This window comes from Mercenaria mercenaria, chromosome 4, assembly GCF_021730395.1.
Source record: "Mercenaria mercenaria strain notata chromosome 4, MADL_Memer_1, whole genome shotgun sequence".
Lineage (NCBI taxonomy): Eukaryota > Metazoa > Mollusca > Bivalvia > Venerida > Veneridae > Mercenaria > Mercenaria mercenaria.
The window spans coordinates 84,598,570-84,620,474 of NC_069364.1; the positions used below are offsets into that span (position 1 = coordinate 84,598,570).

The 21,905-nt window shown below is 35.3% G+C and overlaps 1 protein-coding gene across 5 annotated transcripts in view; it reads left to right on the forward strand.

Moving 5' to 3' along the window:
- LOC123552334 (uncharacterized) overlaps nucleotides 1-20,337 on the forward strand; it is a 136,197-nt gene extending 115,860 nt beyond the window's left edge. For all 5 annotated transcript variants that reach the window (XM_053541847.1, XM_053541848.1, XM_053541846.1 and 2 more), the window contains 3 exons: nucleotides 9,079-9,199; nucleotides 13,622-13,830; nucleotides 14,269-20,337. In XM_053541847.1, the coding sequence (XP_053397822.1) occupies nucleotides 9,079-9,199; nucleotides 13,622-13,830; nucleotides 14,269-14,411 (473 nt within the window). In that variant the 3' untranslated portion in view covers nucleotides 14,412-20,337. The remainder of the gene's footprint in view (nucleotides 1-9,078; nucleotides 9,200-13,621; nucleotides 13,831-14,268) is intronic.
- The last annotated feature ends 1,568 nt before the right edge of the window (nucleotides 20,338-21,905 follow it).

Genomic DNA, 21,905 nt, shown 5'->3' on the forward strand with positions numbered 1-21,905 from the left:
AAACCCCTTGAAGGATTTTCATCAAACTTGGGTCAAATGATCACCTCATCAAGAACTCATGAGTCAGCCATGTCAACTCAAGGTCAAGGTCACAACTGAAGGTCAAAGGTTTCAGCTCTGTATCTCCTAAACCCCTTGAAGGATTTTCATCAAACTTGGGTCAAATGATCACCTCATCAAGACGTTGTGCAGAATTCATGAGTCAGCCATGTCAGTTCAAGGTCAAGGTCACAGCTAAAATCAAACGTTTACCCTTTCACTATCCATAGCAGTGGCGGGGGATATAGCTGTCTTTCAGACTGCCTTGTGGAAATTATAACTGTTTCTGTATGGGATTGTTCCTTATAAATTTGTCTAGCAGATTGTTTTCAAAGCATACCCCTGTTTTATGTCTCTGTACCGTCTGCTTCAAGATTACAAGCGTCTGTTATTCTTTGAGTAAAAAGTAAAGATTTAGAATTATCAGCTAAATTCTATTGTAATCCTACACATTAAAATACTTGTTTTATATATTAAAGTAGTTCTTCTTATTTGAAACCAATATTGTTGTACAGTGTCAATTTTTTTAAAACATATTTTATGAAAGCATTATTGAATCTGGAGGAAATTCAGCCAGTAAATAAGATAAGGTCATGTGCTTGATTTTTTGCTTGACTGATGTGAAAATGTTAGTCCTCTAGTCAAATTTCACAATGGGAAAATCACACTTTTGATGCCATTTTTAGTAATGAAAATATTCCATCATGTAGATCAAAGTGTAAAACCTATATTTAGTTATATGGCCAAATAGTATGTTTAGGCCTATTTTCACATAAAACTCGGACAGTTACTTAGTTAATCGGATCCGATTCGATTACAAGGTGAAACCGGTTTCAATTTTGCAAAATAGCTAATCGCTCTCAAACAATAAACATCACGAATCGTACTTTATCTTTATACATTTCTTTGACCCGCAGTATATTTCCGCTTTAACACATTGAACATAGTCAATAGTCTCGGATTTGCTTGTCCTGATATGTGTAAAATAAAATACACCAACATAAGACTTATCAGTTATTACACTGTTTGCAAACAATAAAGTCCATAAGTTCCTAATGTAATCAGCTGCTGGAGAAACCTTAATACAGTCGTCAGGAAAGAAAACAGCATTTTCAATATGGCGGCCGATTAACCAGTTTGGTTCAATTTTTTACAAATGATTAACCGGTTTCAAAATTTTGAAATCGTCCCAGCCCTATTTTCACAATTTGGTGCTCTTACATTGCTGCTTATTTTATTTTAGCTTGACTATTTGAAGAGTAAGTAGAGCTATCCTACTCACCACGGCATCAGCGTCACATCTTGGTTAAGTTTTTCCTTCCATTCCACATTTTGACAAAGTCTTTTGAGATAAAGCTTTGGAACTTTCAGCACTTGTGTACCATCACCATGTTCAATTTTAGGCAAGAGTACATAACTCTATCAAGGATTTTTGCTGAATTATGGCCCCTTTTAACTTAACAATCTTAACAATCTAGGTTAAGTTTTTCGTACCAGTTCATATTTTGTATAAAGTGTTTTGACACATGGCTTTGAAACTTTTATCACTTCTTTGTTATAATAGTCTTTATCTGTAGGCAAGAGTACATAACTCTGTAAACTATTTCTGCTGAATTATGGCCCTTTTTGGACTTAATGTACAGTTTTTGTACAAGTCCATGTTTTGTCAAAACTGTTTGACATGTGGCTTTGAAACTTTGAACACCTGTTTATCATCATGATTTCCATCTGTAGGTAAGAGTACGTAATTCTGTCAACTATTTTGGCTGAATTATGGCCCTTTTTGGACTTGGAAATCAGTTAAATTTTTCATACCCGTCCATATTTTGCCTGACCTGTTTGTCATATGGCTTTGAAACTTTGACCACTTGTTTACCATCATCGTCAAAATATGTAGGCAAGACTACATAACTAGGACAAGGACTTAAGCTCTGAGTTATGGCCCTTTTTTGACACAGAAATTAAGGTTTCACAAACCATTTCATATTTTGTCTAAACTGTTTCATATATGGCTTTGAAACGTCGAACACTTGCTTGCCATCATGATCACACATTGCCATATAGATATAGTGCAGGACTTATCCAAATCCACAAATACAGGTACTTTGTTTGTCTTATCTATTTTTTTTCTTTTGTCTGAAAATCTCTGGATATTTTGACCCTATACTTCCATCAATATCCTTCGAATAGTCGAGCGCACTGTCAACAGATAGCTCTTGTTTCATTTTGAATTATTTTACTACAAAACCTATCTACCGTCAGTATAAAATTTGGAAAAGCCCATAGCACTGACAGTTTAAAACTTAATACATTGGATATAATAGATTTATGGCAACATTTGTGTTTCCCATAAAATAGCTACCAGACATAGTCTAGGTTTTTCCAGATAAACAAAGTTATACCACCACTTCCGGTTAATCAGATATGCAGAATTACCTTAAAGGAGCAATTATTTTCTTCTTCAAGTTGATTAATCATGTCTCATTTAGTAAGCCTTAAAGATATTACAGCAGTAAATTATCTACATTTTGTATATTCTCAGTTTTTTTCATCGTAAATATTGCATATTGTTTATGTAAATTATGATCGCATGATGCAAGCTATTTCTTTGCTGTAATAGAAAAGTTTTCAGAAGATAATTTCTCCCTTGAGTAAAACAACTTCTCATTTAACCCATGAAATTGTCAAAAATGCTACAATACATCATTTTCAATCGTTTAAGTCCCGGCTAGTGGTAGCTAGACCAAACATCTGATATGAAACTTAAACAAAATCACTTCTGAAAAATGATAACGTAAAATATCATTCAATTTGGCATTTGCGACCAGTGCAGATCAAGATCAGCCTGCACATCCATGCACCTGGTTAGGAAATGTTGGTTAGGAAATGTGTCTGCCATTATAGTAGTACTACAAATATAGTCCATGAACTCATCACACTCATGTCTGGTTGATATGTAATTGCCCCATTTACCCCCAGTGACATGTACTAATAAGAATTTTGTCTTCAAAGAAATACTAGCTGACATGGTTACACTAATCATAAGAACAATTTTCTGCTCTCCTGGGTGTAAGTTATTCATGGATAATTGCTTATAACTATAATTATAGTCAAGTCCTTTCAGAGAAAGGGTGATGAATTATACATACTTTCCTTAAAGGCATATTTGTTAGGTGATGACTTATGACTTGGTGTAGGTAATGTTGAATGTAATGCCATTTTATACAGTATTTGAGCCTTGTTTGTTACTTAGCTAGCAATTACAATAATTTCCCATAATGTCTAAGTAAATTTGTCTTTTGTCAGACTATTATACAAGGGCAGTGTTTGGTAATCAAGTTTGTTGAGACATGAAATTTTGTATGGATATTTTTTATCTCTTAGCAAGTCTTTAAGTACCTGCAGGCAATTTTTGAAACATGAAAATCAGTTTTATCTTTTGGTAAAAAACCTTTAAACATGCAATATCTGTCTGTTTATCTCCCTTGAAACATTGAATGTCTCTTTTATCTCATTTTAAGGATGGTTGCTGCAGTTTTGGGTAAAAAATTTCCCAATAAAAGAATTTGTTCAAACTTTGTATATGAACACAGTGTCATGTTAGAAACAGAATTATGAAAAAAAAGTCAAAGGTCACCATGCTTGTTCAGGAGTTATCTGCCCTTGAATATGCAAATTTGAAGAAAAATCCAGTTTTAAGGGCAGATAACTCCTAAACAAACATGGTGACCTATGATTGTTTTTGCATTTTCATACGCCCAAAGGGACGTATTATGTTACGGTCCCGGTGCCCGTCTGCCCGTCCGTCCATCCGTCCGTTGGCAAATTAATGTCTGCTCTGTAACTCTTTAACCCCTTGAAGGATTTCAAAGAAACTTAATACAAATGTTCACCAGATCGGGACGACATGCAGAGCGTATGTTTTGGATGTCTCGCTTCAAGGTCAAGGTCACACTTATGGGGCAAAGGTCATATCAGTTTGTTTCGTGTCCGCTCTGTAACTCTTTAACTGCTTGAAGGATTTCTAAGAAACTTGGCACAAATGTTCACCACACTGAGACAGCGTGCAGAGCCATGTTTTCAATGACTCGCTGCAAGGTCAAGGTCACACTTAGGGGTCAAAGGTCATATATGACTTTACTGTGTCCGCTCTGTAACTCTTGAACTGCTTGAAGGATTTCAAAGAAACTTGGCACAAATGTTCACCACACTGAGGCGACATGCAGAGCGCATGTTTCTGATGACCTGCTTCAAGTTCAAGGTCACACTTAGGGGTCAAAGGTCATATATGATTGCTTTTGTTATATAGCTCTGTATTGCAGTGCTCTTGTTTTTATTTGGCAGATCTCTTTTTTATTCACTTACAATATTTTTTATGCCCCCGAAGGTGGGCATATTAAAATCGCACTGTCTGTCCCTCGGTGCGTCCGGTTAATTCTTGTCCGGGCTGCAACTCTTTCATCCATCAAGGGATTTTGAAATTACTTGGCATAAATGTTCACCATAAGGAGACGACGTGTCATGCGCAAGACCCATACCGTAGCTCCAAGGTCAAGGTCACACTTAGAGGTCAAAGGTTATCATGGTCTGTTTCATGTCCAGTCCATAACTCTGCCATCCATTAAGGGATTTTCAAATAATTTGGCATAAATATTTACCATAAGGCCTAAAAAAAAAATATGTCTGTTTCCTGTAACCTGACCGACCGTAAGTTTTTACCGCCAACCGCAATTTTTTTATGGGCCGAAATTCGAGGCTCTCATATCTTTATTGATTATAGGGATAATTTAGTTGTATCCGACCTCGTCGCGCATAGTAATGAACGTTCCCGGTTCCGTCGACATGAAACAACATGGCGAAAAGCCTGTTTGTCGATAGACCCGAGGTTCCGGGTTTTCACCCGCGAAAATCGAGAAGTTTTCTTTGATGCGTATCGAGTTCAAAAGTTCTGCCCCTTGTCAATCAAAATTTTGGTGAATTTCAATACTTTTCGCCGCCACAAGCGGAAGTATGGCAGAAGGCGGAGCGTCGTATACTAATTAGCTACTGACAGATGTCAATCACGCCATGCGCCAACTGACACGTGGTCATCTTGCGGTTTGTATTTAGTACAATAATGTTCGTCATTATTAAAGGTGTTTATTGATTAATGTGTAAAAGTTAATTGATAAACAATGCATAGAAGAGCAGCCTACTATCGTGTTTGTACCACTTGTTCAGTGGTCATGCTGTCGGTATGAACAACATCCGTTATTGAAAGGCGGGAGCAAATTTTCAACAATTTTATTTGATTAGGCAGTTAACTGGCGATAATAAGGTTACTAAATAACAAATTGGATAATTATAATCGAACATTACGATGTATAGCAAATTTTCTAGTATTGTCGAGGCTTAGTTTGGGCAGAAACAAATAAAAAAAATATAATAAGCAGAAATTGTAGGTAGTGAATAGCTATGATGGTAGAAAACAAATTAAACAGATGAATTTTTTTTTCAAGAATTAAACTCTAACTTACGTTTTCCATATTTGTCACCCGTTTTCGTGACCGTGATTTTCGAACATTTCTGTCATTTCCAACGAGATTTTCTGGTGCAAATCTTAATATTAAGCCAATAAAAAGTCTGCTTTTAAGAAAAATATGACAACTGTTACTGGTAATTTTGTGCTTTTATGAACTGTTCTTGAGTATTTTATGACACTGTGGCTCAAAGGAAGCTATTTGATTTAGGATTTATATATAGGTGGTCAGAAACGTTCTAATGACAGTGATAATGACAGTGTATGTGGTACGTTAACCAAACATTCTATTAAAGAATGATGATGTTAGTGATGCTGAAACACCAAAGTCTAAAATTAAACGAAAGATCAGAACTGGATGGCTTTGTTTTCTTGTAGACTTGCATGGAGACTAATGTATTTGTCTTAGATAAAGTTTATAACAGAATAGCTTCACCCCTGAATAGCTGATCTTGACTCTTGAAAATCTGATTTTGACCGTTGAAAATTTAGGCAGAAGAATCTATATATGACCTGAGTTTCAGAACCTACCAAACGCCCTGTATAATGATTAAATAGTAGATAAATAATCACCTGCCCATAGATGGACAACAAATAAAAGAAGGTGATTGTGCCAGTCGATCACAATCAAACTGTATGATGTGTTTCAGTTCTAGTCATATGCCATTTTAGATATTGTTTGTGGTTCTGTCACAATTCTTGTCATGTTCAGTAATTAAAAATAAATTGTCCAAATATCTGATTCACATTTTCACTCAGTTACCAGTATCAACTATCTCAAGTCAAAAAAAAAAAAATTCCTACCTACCAACCACCCTTTTTTTCAGCATGTTACAGGAAACAGACATTTTTTTTTTTAGGCCTAATGAGACGGCGTGTCGTGCGCAAGATCCAGACCCCTACCTCCAAGGTCAAGGTCACACTTAGAAGTCAAAGGTTAACAGGGTCTGTTTCGTGTCCGGTCTATAACTCTGCCATTCATCAAGGGATTTTGAAATACCTGGCATAAATGTTCCTCATTATGAGACGAAGTGTCATGCGCAAGATCCAGACCAATAGTTCTAAGGTCAAGGTCACACTTAGAGGTTAAAGGTTAACAGGGTCTGTTGTTTGTACGGTCCACAACTCTGCCATCGATGAAAGGATTTTGAAATTACTTGGCATAAATGTTCCCTAAAATGAGATGAGGTGTCGTGCACAAGACACAGACCCCTAGCTCCAAGGTCAAGGTCACACTGAGAAGTCAAAGGTTTTTCTTGTCTGGTTCATAACTCTGTCATTTATCAGGGGATCTGAAAATATTTTTAAACAAATGTTAACCATATTGAAAATGTCTGTCAGACTTATGACCCGGGTCTCTTAGGTCAAGGTCACGAATTGATGTGTGATTTTTAGCTCGACTATTCAAAGAATAGGGGAGCTATCCTACTCGCCCCACAACTCTGCCATCGATGAAGGGATTTTGAAATTACTTGGCATAAATGTTCCCTAAAATGAGATGAGGTGTCGTGCACAAGACACGGACCCCTAGCTCCAAGGTCAAGGTCACACTGAGAAGTCAAAGGTTTTTCTTGTCTGGTTCATAACTCTGCCATTTATCAGGGGATCTGAAAATATTTTTAAACAAATGTTAACCATATTGAGAATGTCTGTCAGATTTATGACCCAGGTCTCTTAGGTCAAGGTCACGAATTGATGTGTGATTTTTAGCTCGACTATTCAAAGAATAGGGGAGCTATCCTACTCGTCCCGGCGTCGGCGTGAGCGTCACACAAATGTTAAAAGTTTGCGTACCACCCCAAATATTTTCAAAGTTCATTGAGATATTGCTTTCATATTTTGCATACTTCTTTACCATCATGACCCCAGTCTGTAAAAAGGAGAAGGCAACTCTCAAGCTGAATTATGGCCCCTTTTCGACTTAGAATAAATGTTAAAGTTTTCATACCACCCCAAATACTTTCAAAGTCCATTGAGATATTGCTTTCATATTTGCATACTTGTTTACCATCATGACCTCAGTCTATAAAAAGGAGGAGGCAACTCTGTCAAGCATTTTGACTGAATTAAGGCCCCTTTTCAACTTAGAATCAATGTTAAAGTTTGTGTACCACCCCAAATACATGTATTTTTAAAGTCCATTGAGATATTGCTTTCATATTTTGCATACTTGTTTACCATCATGACCCCAGTCGGTTAAAAGGAGGAGGCAACTCTATCAAGCATTTTGACTGAATTATGACCCCTTTTCGACTTAGAATAAATGTAAAAGTTTGCGTACCACCCCAAATATTTTCAAAGTCCATTGAGATATTGCTTTCATATTTTGCATGCTTGTTTACCATCATGACCCCAGTCTGTAAAAAGGAGGAGGCAACTCTATCAAGCATTTTGAATGAATTATGGCCCCTTTTCGACTTAGAATATGCTTGTTTTACTCATTGCTTATATTATACTATCAAGCACTGAGAATAGTCCAGCGCCCTGTCTACTGACAGCTCTTGTTTACACATACAGCTGTAACATTCTTGGGCATGCCTCGGGGGTGTTTGTCACCAATAGTGACAGCTCTTGTTTTTGAATTACTTCCCTTTCTTGTTACTATAAGTAGCTTATTTTGAAACTTTTTTTATTATTGGACAAAGGGAAGAACTGAGACCACTTTTCTGTGGTACAACATGGATGGTAACTGAAATTTTTAGGTGTGTTTTGACATCCCTTTACCTGGCAAGGAGTTTTTTTTTGGACTTAGAATTTTTTTTGGAATTTCTTCCTTTTGTTGTTCAATTTTGCTCCCGTTCTCTGATGTCACCCTTCGGATGTATATTGCCCCACTTGGCGGAGCTCTTGTTCTCTTTCTAACATGAAACTGTGTTCATTATACAAAGTTTGAACAAATTCTATTATTGGGAAATTATTACCCCATCTCTCATACAAGAAACTGCAGCAAGTGTCTTTAAGATACATGGAATTGTTATTATTTCTTTTATTGAAAAAGCTCTGAAATGTATATAAAACTCTCTTTAACCTCTCTTTATGAAACACAAAATATCCGTTTATGAAACAGAATATTTATTTTATCACCATATTTACTCTAATTTAGCCAAATTTTTGATAAATGGTTCTCATTATTCTGAGATATTACTACACTCTCATTTAGGTTATAAATAGGTGTCTTTTAATGTGAAAGAATGAAATGAAGGTTATTGTTCCCCTTATAGACCATCACTCCATGCTGTGTGGTGCAGATGAAACAATAAACTATATTATAGTTTGTTTTATCCCTGGCATAGAGAAAACAAAAATCCATATGACTTATGGACTAACAAACTACTAACTTCAGATGAGATGTCATATACATCCTTTTTATCAAACCAAGCTGTTGAAATAGATCGATGAAACTATATAGGGTATAATTCTATATATTGGCATTTTCACTTAAAAACATTTTGAGCAGTTTTTGTAGATTTACATCTTTTAAGAATATGTTACTTAAGTTAAATCTTGTTGATAATTTTCAGGCAAACAGAAGAAGGATAGCGGGAAAGGAAGTGGGAAAGGACAGTTAGAAGTGATGATGAAAGAAGCACGTAATCTCACAGCTGTCCGGTCAAACGGGTTTTCAGATCCTTTCTGTAAAGGGTAAATATTTCCTTATGTAATCTTTTAAACAGCCATTATGTATTATACAGTTATTGACTTATGTTGAGGTCAATATGTGTTTTTACGGACTTGTAAAAATGATATGCGTCCTTCGTCAATATCATTTTTACAGGTCTTTAAAAACACATATTGACGCAGTCCGAGGTCAGTATAATTTTTACAGGTCTGTAAAAGCACATATTTACCTCAACATAAGTTTTATAATTATTATATTATATGCCTTTCGCAAATGCATTCAATTGACTGGCCCATATTTCATACATGTAAGAAAAAGTGATATCACAAGAGTAATTATCACTTTGCAGGTCAATATCGCTTTTTGCGGACCTGCGCATGCACTCATTTTGACCAATCAGATGAGCACATTTGAGAAGGGTATATAATACTGATGCATAATTAAGATTTTGGCACATTCCTGCTTCTGAAAAAACAACATTCATTGTCTAAGTAACGTTTTCTGTGGTCTTATGAAAAGGGTTTGACCCAGTCTTTGTACATGGGCAGTACCATTGCCTTGAATACAAACCAGGCCAGTTTGGAAACATATGAAAACTGCTTTGATCTTTGTTAAAGTTTTGCAAATGCATGGAATCTCACAAGAATTACAGTCAAAGACAGACACTTGAAGTAGGCATGGGTATTTCCTACTTTTGATTTTGGTGTAGGAAAATCAAGTGGAGATTATTACATGATATATTTAGTCTTTATTCATGGTTGCATATCCTGAGATTTTCCATCAGCTCAGGTCAGTACATGTGAAATTTTGTCCGTCACAATTGACCAACATTTAATATTTTTCACTTCTTGTATATTTTGTAAGAGTTTGATTTAATGAACAAAAAGACTCATTATATAGAGTTAGATTACTATTAGAAATATATATTTTATTGTTTCTATAACATATTGCACCTTTATATGAAAATATTTGAAAAAATGGAGATTCTTTTGATTTCAAAATAAGTGTTTTTGTCATATTCCCCTTTGATAACTAATGGGATATTTCAACTAAATTTCTAAAATGGACTGGCCCATCATTCAATTTGGGCAATACCATTTATTATTCAAAGGGGTGTTCACTGAAAATTTACTGACTGAATAGCTAGTCAGTGCAGACATGCAGGCTGATCTTGGTCTGCACTGGTCGCAAAGGCAAGATCAGTTAAACAAAAGGCAAGTTTTAAAACTTTATGTAGTATTGGAATACATTTATTTCTAATCTGTCTTGGTTGAGCAACCAAGATAAGGGAAGGGAGGTAATGATAATTTTACAAACTTGCATTTCTGTTAAATGTGATTGTCAATGCAAATCTTTGTCAAATATAATACAGTAGTTCTTTTATCTATAGTGTTCCCTAGGCAAAATATGTTTGTCCGATTTATGCTTATGCCAAAATAACTCTTGTCTTCGTTGGGCAACCAGGATTTAAAAATACCTCCAGTGAAAAACTAACATGTTTTAAGCACTCAGTAAACACCAATAAATGTAAATGTTCAAGTGTTAAAGTTTTGAACAAAACCATCTGATTACAATGACCACCTTTAGGAGACTTGTATTATACAAAATTCCATTTTATGTAGTTTTAGTGAGCCTTCAACATTTTTCATAACAAATTTTAGTCATGTCTAGCCTTGCAGATTCTGATCAGTTATTTGTACTGCATTTTTATGGTTTAAACAGAATGATTTCACATTTGGAAAAGCAGACAGCAAAATAGAGTTCTGATATAGATTATTATGGAAATGTTCTAGTTAAGAAAATGTGTGATATATTAGGCTAGCAGCCGAAAATGTTGCATAATAAATGATACAGATATGAAATAAACATAGTTTTGATCACACAAATATGGTGGCTCGTATTATGAATATCAGTCGTGCAGGTATAAATTCTGCCAGTGAAAAGGGAAAACTTGTTATAGATGATTAAGGGTCACTAAATTATTTTTATGCCCCCAGCATCTACTGATGCGGGAGGCATATAGTGATTGTCCTGTCCATCCGTACGAGGTTAACCAAATGGGACCGTTTCGTCTAGCATCAGTACCCCTTACTAGAATGACTTGATACTTATGCAGATGTAACCTGTGACCATTCCTCATCTTCAGACATCACCTGACCTCAGTTTGACCTTGACCTTGACCTCATTTTAGACTTAGGTTGCTTTATATGGGCCATCTCTTGGTTAACCAAATGGGACCATTTCGTCTAGCATCAATACCCCTTACAAGAATGAATTGATACTAATACAGATGTAATCTGTTACCATTCCTCATCTTCAAACATCACCTGACCTCAGTTCGACCTTGACCTTGACCTCGTTCATTTTGGACTTAGGTTGCTTTATATGGGCCATCTCTTGGTTAACCAAATGGGACCGTTTCGTCTAGCATCAATACCCCTTACAAGAATGAATTGATACTAATACAGATGTAAACTGTGACCATTCCTCATCTTCAGACATCACCTGACCTCAGTTTGACCTTGACCTCATTTTGGACTTAGGTTGCTTTATATGGGCAACGTCTTGGTTAACCTAATGGGACCGTTTCGTCTAGCATCAATACCCCTTACAAGAATGAATTGATACTAATACAGATGTAATCTGTGACCATTCCTCATCTTCAGACATCACCTGACCTCAGTTTGACCTTGACCTTGACCTCGTTCATTTTGGACATAGGTTGCTTTATATGGGCCATCTCTTGGTTAACCAAATGGGACCGTTTCGTCTAGCATCAATACCCCTTGCAAGAATGAATTGATATTAATACAGATGTAACCTGTGACCATTCCTCATCTTCAGACATCACCTGACCTCAGTTTGACATTGACCTCATTTTGGACTTAGGTTGCTTTATATGGGCCATCTCTTGGTTAACCAAATGGGACCATTTCGTCTAGCATCAGTACCCCTTACAAGAATGAATTGATACTAATACAGATGTAAACTGTGACCATTCCTCATCTTCAAACATCACCTGACCTCAGTTTGACCTTGACCTTGACCTCGTTCATTTTGGACTTAGGTTGCTTTATTTGGGCCATCTCTTGGTTAACCAAATGGGACTGTTTCGTCTAGCATCAATACCCCTGACAAGAATGAATTGATACTAATACAGATGTAAATTGTGACCATTCCTCATCTTCAGACATCACCTGACCTCAGTTTGACTTTGACCTTGACCTCGTTTTGGACTTAGGTGCAAAATCTATCGACAAGGATGCCAATGGGGGCATCAAGCGTTTATTGAATGCAGCTTCTTGTTTTCTTTGTTAAGTACTTCAGACCTGATTTACTTTCCTTTAGATATCATCCTACTTCTCATGATAGTTCTCTCCCTCAGCCCCCCCCCCCTTGGCTCAATAGGGAGAGCCCAGATCTACAGATAGTGGGGTCGTGAGATCCATCCCCGGGTCATGTTCTCTGTGACGATATGATAAAAAACATTGTGTCTGAAATCATTTATCCTCCACCTCTGATCCAAGTGAGGAAGTTGGCAGTTACTTGCAGAGAACAGGTTTGTACTGGTGCAGAATCTAGGAATGCTGATTAGTTCGAATGCCCACCATTGCATAACTGAAATACTGTTGAAAAACTGTGTTAAACCCAAAACAAATAAACAGTTCTATCCCTCACCAAAGAAAACAGAATTAGAAAGAAAAAGTTTTTATGTAGTGCCTTTAGACAGCGACCTTAAAACATTAAGGTTGATGACTTTGAGTCAGTTGCCCCTCAACCCTGTGGGATTTGAAATGTCACTTAGGGTGTACAGTTCTTCCTTGTGAGGAAGTCATCCAGTTGATTTTCCTCAGGTTGATGCTTCTACGCAGAAATAATGCTTGAAGAGGCAGCTGGGGTCTTCGCCTATAATATTTGTTGTATGGCCAGTATTAGTGTCATTGTGTCGGTGTGATGTTACACACATTAACAACAAAAGATATACTGGTTTTTCTGTGCTAATTAAACAATATAAGTTAAATCTGATTAAAGATCCTTCAGAAGCATAGAATGCAATCAGGCAACATAAAATCCGACTTTGTTTGATCGAGTCTGTTCATGAAAAGTAATGAAATGTGCAATATCCCTCACGCGCCCCCTCGCATTGGCCTAGGCAGAATTTATTATAGTAAAAATAAGTGTACTTCATGAACCCAAAGGACAAAAAAATATAATAACACTTCCAGTTTGAATATACACAGCTGGCCAACATTTATGTAAAAACATAAAAGTGTGTTAAATGCACCCACTCTATATACAAAAGCTAATTTATTATTTACTAACTTGCGACTTTATTATATGATAATGATGGTCTAAGATAGACAACTCTTCATTTCAATTGAAACATATTTAGAGGTAGTTGCCTCCCTTAGTCCAGTTGTTGTAACATTAATTTTTTTCTGCAGGTATTTGTTACCAGAAAGACACAAGAGTAGCAAACAGAAAACTGCTGTAATCAAGAAAGACTGTAGCCCAGTATGGAATCACACATTTGTGTTTGAGGATGTAACGCTGATGGAGTTGCGCGAAAGATGTCTGGAACTCACTATATGGGACTATGAGAAACTGGCAAGCAATGATTTCCTTGGCGGTGTCAGACTCAATCTCGGAACAGGTAGATCTTTTCTGCTGGTATTTTATTATGTTTGGTTCGGTTCTTAGGTTTAATGAAACTTCTCACAGTCGTAATAAACATTATGTTCTATAATGTGGTGAAATAAAATGTGTAGGGCAATGTGCTTATTTTTTAGATATTTGACCATGATTAAAGTGAACCACACATTTCAAGTCAATTTCAAGACATTATAGTAACAGTGCCATTGTAATAAATTTACTCATGGATTTCCATTATTCATAAAATAATTTTCTTTACCATATACGCTGGATCCAGGCTTTATTCTATGTTATTTCTGGATAAATGGTGTTGGGCCATCACTTCCGGTTTATCAGACATGCAGACCTACCTTAATAAAGCTCAAATCAAAAACAGTTTTTGCAAAACATTTAGTGAGTGTTAAACCACATTAAAAAATGTTTCTCTGTTTTTGTGTAGGTGTTAGTGGAGGCAAAGCTGTGGATTGGATGGATGCACGAGGGGAAGAGATGTCAATGTGGCAAGCCATGCTTGACCGTCCAAATGTCTGGATAGATGGCGCTCTCATCCTACGACCAAATATGGACAAAAGAAAATTCTAATTTTTTTTTACTGCAAAACGTGTAGTCTGCTGACCAAGTTCAACTTCATTACCAGCCATATGTTCAGTAACACCTGTCTATAAAGACAATAAAGACTGCCCATGGAAATTGGAAAAGCTTGGTGTTTGTTAGCAAGTTTTCTCTCAACACAGCTAAAATGCTATTGTTTGTAGGTAAATGTGAAGGCAAAGTGACAGTCTTCCAAGAAGGGCTGTATTATTTTGGCCATTGTTTGGAGGTGGTCTTAGGAACAGGTTCCAGTGTATTTACTTTCGTGTGAGAACAGCAGTACGTAATGTATCTGTATGTTTCTACAGTCATTGTTATAAATGTAAAATTGCTTTTCATAGGTGAACAAACTTGACCTAAAGTAGAGGAATGCACTATGCATTTTGTCCAGTTTATAAAAATGGTATCTAAAATGATATAGCCAGAGATCATGCTCATGTAATCATGCTTTAAGAAAGTGAAATGTTAATATTTTATCATTATTATGTCTCCCACCACACAGTTGTGTGGGAGACATATTGATTTACTCCAGTCAGTGTGTGTCTGTGTGTCTGTCACAAAGCTTGTCCACACTCTAAGTCGAAAATTTCTCATCCGATCTTCACCAAACTTGAACAAAATGTGTTTGACCATGAGACCTCGCCCAAGTTTGATAACTAGCCAAATCGGTTTAGGCATTTTGGAGTTACGGCCCTTGAATTACCAAAAATCGGCCTTTTTACTCTTGTCTGCACTCTAAGTCAAAAATTTCTCATTTGATCTTCATTAAACTTGAACAAAATGTGTTTTACCATGATACCTCAGCCAAGTTCGATAACTAGCCAAATCGGTCCAGGCATTTTGGAGTTACGGCCCTTGAATTACCGAAAAATCAGCGTTTTTATTCTTGTCCTCACTCTAAGTCAAACATTTCTCATCCGATCTTCACCAAACTTGAACAAAATGTGTTTGACCATGAGACCTCGGCCAAGTTCGATAACTAGCCAAATCGGTCCAGGCATTTTGAAGTTACGGCCCTTGAATTACCGAAAAATCTGCGTTTTTACTCTTGTCCACTCTCTAAGTCGAACATTCCTCAGCCAAGTTCGATAACTAGCCAAATCCGCCAAGGCACTTTTGAATTATGCCCCTTAAATTACTGATTGGATCCACTCGTCCAGACCATCTAATTGGATCCACTTGTCTAAACCATCTAGAGAAACTAGACATTTTTCATAGGGGCAGCTGTGGGAGACATGCGCTTTTCTCAAAAGCATATCTAGTTGATTGTGAAACTGTTATTATCTGTGCATAAATATAGAAGGCGATACAACAGTTTCAAAATGATTTTGTCATAAGAAAATGGCCTCTCTGTCCATATTTCATTATTTATGTTAAGGAAGTAAAGTTTTGAAATTCTGTCACTTTTCATGTATAGATATAGGATGATAATTTGGCGATTTATTTAGAAGGTAAATTTGAAGAAAGGGTAAAGTTATATGTGATAATTTGATGGTTTGTCATTTGTTCCGCTTTCTAGGACTCTTTTTCAGTAAATATCTAAGGAATCCTATAATTGCCATCACATTTCATGATTGGTAATGCAGTAACGCTAAATTATGCATGGTAATGTAATAATGTCAATAAAAGTTTGTTTTGCATTAAAAATGGAAAAAAATGAATTGATTGGCAGTCATAGAATTCTTTAGTGCCATCTGATCATAGGATGTGATATATATTTCTGTTTTCATTAGGCACACAGTTGTCAAATTATCGTACAAGATCTGTTGAAAGCTTATTTTCTGATATCATGTTTTGTAGCATGGGAAATAAATATTGTAGCCTTATATGTATAGATGTATCTCGGATTTGTTTCCCTTGGATTGTAATTATGAAAGATGGTCTTTTCTGAAGCCAAAGCAAAACATTCTTGATTTAGGCAGAAGCAGCTATTATGACTGGCTTAAATGGCTTTTTCATGGGGAAATGAATTTGTGGAATTCAAAAATGTTTAATTACATATATTTTTTCTATATTAATGATTTCACATTACATATTTTAAAAGAAGAAAGATAAAGATTTTTGGATTTGATTTAAAGGATTAGCCAGACTTTTATGGGCAACTAATTTGTTAATTTGCATCTAGAATTCCATACAACTGGATCAACACAACCACAAAATCTGTAGAAAAGTGTTCTGCTTGATCAGCACAAGCATAAAATCTATAAAAAGTAGTCCTCTGTTGGATCAATACATTACCACAAGATCTATAAAAATTAGTCCTCCACAAATCAAAATGAGCCGTGCCATGGGAAAACCAACATAGTGGCTTTGCGACCAGCATGGATCCAGACCAGCCTGCGCATCCGCGCAGTCTGGTCAGGATCCATGCTGTTCGCTAACGGTTTCTCTAATTGCAGTAGGCTTTAAAAGCGAACAGCATGGATCCTGACCAGACTGCGCAGATGCGCAGGCTGGTCTGGATCCATGCTGGTCGCAAAGCCACTATGTTGGTTTTCTCATGGCGCGGCTCAAATTACTTTACATTATCATATAATTACTGAAAATCTGATGCTAAGGCCAATACACATTTCTTTATTTTATTTCAATGTTTCTTTATCTCTTTGAATTCCAGTCTTAAAGACAGCAGCTATATTGTGGTTTGGACCAAAAATTGTAAAATTTGCATGCAAGAAAAAATAATATATTTTTTGCAGTATTTTATTTGTAGAAAGATTTTTTTTGTATTTGAATGTATGTTTAGTCTTGAAATCCTTGTCATGGTGATAACAAGAAAGATTTTTTATGCCTATTCCTTTTTCTTTTTTGTTTTGAAATTCTTTGTTTGTGTATAATGCAGATTTGAATTTCTTGTTTTTCTCGTTACATGTTATTTCATTTGTTTTCAAAAATGTCTTTCATTTAATCAGATTGTGATTGTTTTAACTATAACACTGTACATTTGTTGACATTTTTGTCATGTATACAGCCCAGTATATGAATCTTGGGCCCATACAGGAGCTGGTCTGTCCTGAAATAATGCTCAGCAGGAATCTTGGGTCTTCCTACACAATATTGATAAATTGTTTCTTTACTTGTGAAAAAAAATGATGTGAAGAAGTCCCAAATTGAGAACATTAGGGATATACTAACTTTAAAGTTAAATTTATTAGAAACATTCCATTTATTGTTGGCTATTTTACAGTAATTTATTATTGTTAGCGTGAAAATAATGTGTTCTAGTTAATTTTCTGTTTATAATATTACCATCAGTATATATTTTGTATTTGTTAGAATAGCCATTACTGAAATAGGATCCTTTAATTAAGAAATGAATATTTTTTTCGGTGTTCATGTAAAAATAAACGACAGAATAGGATTGGCAAGTCCATGAATCACGCTAGCAGTTCATCTTTAATTTGCCGATCCTATTCAGCCATTCATTTCGCATGAATTCCGGAAAAAAATTAATTTCTTTTATAACATTCTATTTCCTTTCCATTTTTAAACAAGAATATATTATTAATTGCACACATTTTGTTGCATTTAACATTAAAATAAGCTTCCCTGCCATTCTGTTCACCAGACGGAACAACTGTGACATCATCTAAGGAACATTTTCCCTGACTATACACGGATGTTGTCAAAACAGTGGCTCATTATCACTAAGCAGTGTTGTCATAACTTTGGCGCCTTTCCTTTTACTGTTCATACAAAATGAACGTCATAATTTTCAATGGAAAGGAATAGGACGGATGTAAATATAATGCATTGGCCAGTATGTTAATTATGACAGTGGATATATTGCAGATTTAGTACTTTCTTCTGTCACCTATTTTTAGCTCATCTGATTTTTTGAAAAAAAATTATGAGTTATTGTCATCACTTGAGTGGTTGTCGGCGTCGGCGTTGCCTGGTTAAGTTTTATGTTTAGGTCAACTTTTCTCCTAAACTATCAAAGCTATTGCTTTGAAACTTGGAATACTTGTTCATCATCATAAGCTGACCCTGTATAGCAAGAAACATAACTCCATCCTGCTTTTTGCAAGATTTATGGCCTCTTTTGGACTTAGAAATATCAGATTTCTTGGTTAAGTTTTATGTTTAGGTCAACTTTTCTCCTAAACTGTCAAAGCTATTGCTTTGAAACTTGGAATACTTGTTCATCATCATAAGCAGACCCTGTACATCAAGAAACATAACTCCATCCTGCTTTTTGCAAGAATTATTGCCCCTTTTGGACTTAGAAAATCAGTTTTCTTGGTTAAGTTTTATGTTTAGGTCAACTTTTCTCCTAAACTATCGAAGCTATTGCTTTAAAACTTGCAACAGTTTTTCACCACCATAAGCTGACCCTGTACAGCAAGAAACATAACTCCATCCTGCTTTTTGCAAGATTTATGGCCCCTTTTGGACTTAGAAAAAATCAGATTTCTTGGTTTAGTTTTATGTTTAAGTCAATTTTTTCTCTTAAACTATCAAAGATATTGCTTTGAAACTTGCAACAGTTGTTCACCATCATAAGCTGACCCTGTACAGCAAGCAACATAACTCCATCCTGCTTTTTGCAATAATTATTGCCCCTTTTGGACTTAGAAAATCATTTTCTTGGTTGAGTATTATGTTTAAGTCAACTTTTCTCATAAACTATCAAAGCTATTGCTTTAAAACTTGCAACAGTTTTTCACCGTCATAAGCTGACACTATACATCAAGAAACATAACTCCATCCTGCTTTTTGCAAGAATGATGGCCCTTTTTAGACTTAGAAAATCATGGGTAGGACAATATTTCTATTATACAAAAAAAATCAGATGAGCGTCAGCACCCGCAAGGCGGTGCTCTTGTTAGATTTATTTTCAAAAGAATTGAGACGTTAATTATGACAGTGGAAATATTGCTGATTTATTACTGTATTTTGTCACTTATTCTTAAATTTATCATATAAGATCAGGTTATCTTTGTCTAGCTCATAAACACAGGATTTTTTATTTTCATTTAGGTGTGCCATTCATGCAAAAAATGCATCTTTTGTTTACTTGGTGAAAGATATTTATATCTTACACTGAAACAAACAAATATCATATATATATTCTACTATGGATGACTGCATTCTGCATTCAGTTTCGTAAAAAATGCTGAATACATTAATGTTCCCTACATCATTTTGTTATATTAAACTTACATATTGTTATCTATACACTGTACATCCAAATTTACATTTTCTAATTGTTTATAAATTGTTGTATAGCCAACTTTTTGACATGTATTATTGTTATACTGGAAGCATTTTTGTACTTACTTACATGTATGTGTTTACAACAATTTAAACCAATTACATGGTAGCATTTATTTCTAAGAGAAGACAACTCTGCAACTCATATTTATTTTACCTTAACAGGAGTTAGCTCCCATTTTGAAGAAAAGCTGCACCTTGTTAGGATGTGTTAAAAAACTGCTTATGCTCATATATACATTTGCATGTGATTAAAAGATAAATGGTTTGGTCAGATTATAATAAGTATTACAGTTAGTAAATTGTTATACATAAAGAACTCAAAATAAGTATCTAGCTAAAGTTTTATTATTCAGTAAGTCAAGCTCACAGAAACATCTGTATTGAAATAAATAATTAGAAGAATGCATCTGATTTGCTTTAGTTGTGACAATAATCTATGATGAAATCAGTTTCTTTTTTTTTTCTTTCAATAGGAAACAATCTAAAAACAGCTAAAAGACCATGATTATTTCATTTATCTTTTTACCATTATTTTTTTTGCATTTTTGTTATATTTCATGTATAGTAGATAGGCTAATAAATTCTCATGCTCTTTCTTGTGTAGTGGTTATAATTATATGTAAGTTATATAAACATTTAAATTCTGTGTACAGCGCTTTTTCATATAAACTTGTTTAATAAAAAACTAATTAACTGATTATACAGGCTTTTGACTTTTTCTTTATGGACCTTTAAGGTAGTCACTCACATTGGAGCAACATTTTATGACATTTGTACTTTTCATATATTTTGTCAGATTAATTTTAGGAACAAAAAGACGCATTATGACCCGACATCCTGCTATGTAGCTACTACTCCACACTGCATAAATCTTGCTATGTAGCTATGACTCCACATTACATAAATACTGCTATGTAGCTGTGACTCCACATTGCATAAATCAAGCTATGTAGCTATGACTCCATATTACATAAATCCTGCCATGTAGCTATGACTCCACATTGCATTAATCAAGCTATATAACTATGACTCCATCTGATGTAAATCCTGTTGTGCAGCTATGACGCCGTATTACGTAAATCTTGTTATTTAGCTACAACTATGTTTCATAATCCTACTATGTAACTATGACTAACAACATAAATCCTGCTATGTAGCTACCGCTTATCATGGCATATATCCTGCTATGTAGCTTCGAGTCCACACAGCATAAATCAAGGTATATATGTAGCTACGACTCCGTGACATAAGTCATGCTATGTACCTGCGGCTCCACACGGCATGAATCAATCTATGTAGCTACGACTCCACACGGTGTAAATCAATCTATGTAGCTACGACTCCACACGGTGTAAATCAATCTATGTAGCTACGACTCCACACAGCGTAAATCAATCGATGTAGTTACGACCCCGTGACATAAATCCTGCTACTCCACATGGCATAAATATAATGTATTTTTTTCTCAATTTCGTTTTCACTTGATACAAGTTTATTTATGTATTAAATTTTGAGGGATGAATGCCGAATAGACGTACAAAGATTATTTTGAAAAATGGGATAATTTTGTAGTGTTGTCCTTAGACAACATAATCGCCATGTTATTTTGATTCCAGATGCAAGATCAATGTTTTTTTTCACGTAGTGTTAAATACATTATTAATTATTATTACTACTACTATTGTTATACTGTTAGTATTGTATCATTATGTCAGGTAAACGAAATAGAGGATACCACACGAGCATATTCATAATTAAACGAATTTAAAGTATTCTTTTAATGTTTTCTTTTACTGCTGAATACATTTTGTAGCAAGTTATTCTGCTGGGAATTTATCTCCGTCTATAACTATTTTGACTTCATTATTATTGTTATCATTCTCAGTATTATTATTTCAACGGTTAACTTACGATCCTTTGGTTAATCAGTTTTCTTAATGATCGATATAAAATAATTACCTCCATATCTACATCAGGGAGGTACAGTCCCTTGACGAGATATATCTGCCAGGTGTTTGAACTAATTAAAGCGGTATTATTGCGGACAATGAACTATCACTAAATTGAAACAAATCTGGAAACTACTCATATTTTTCATGAATTTCGCCCACTGGAACCTCATGACACCGGCCACTGGGTCATTGTTCCCCATTGCTCAGACGTGTTATGTAATTTCTTGACTTGACCCCGCTAGCCCACGGTCACTCATTTCGAAAATGAATCGAAAACGATGCACCAATAACACTAACTATCCAGGACTATTTTCGG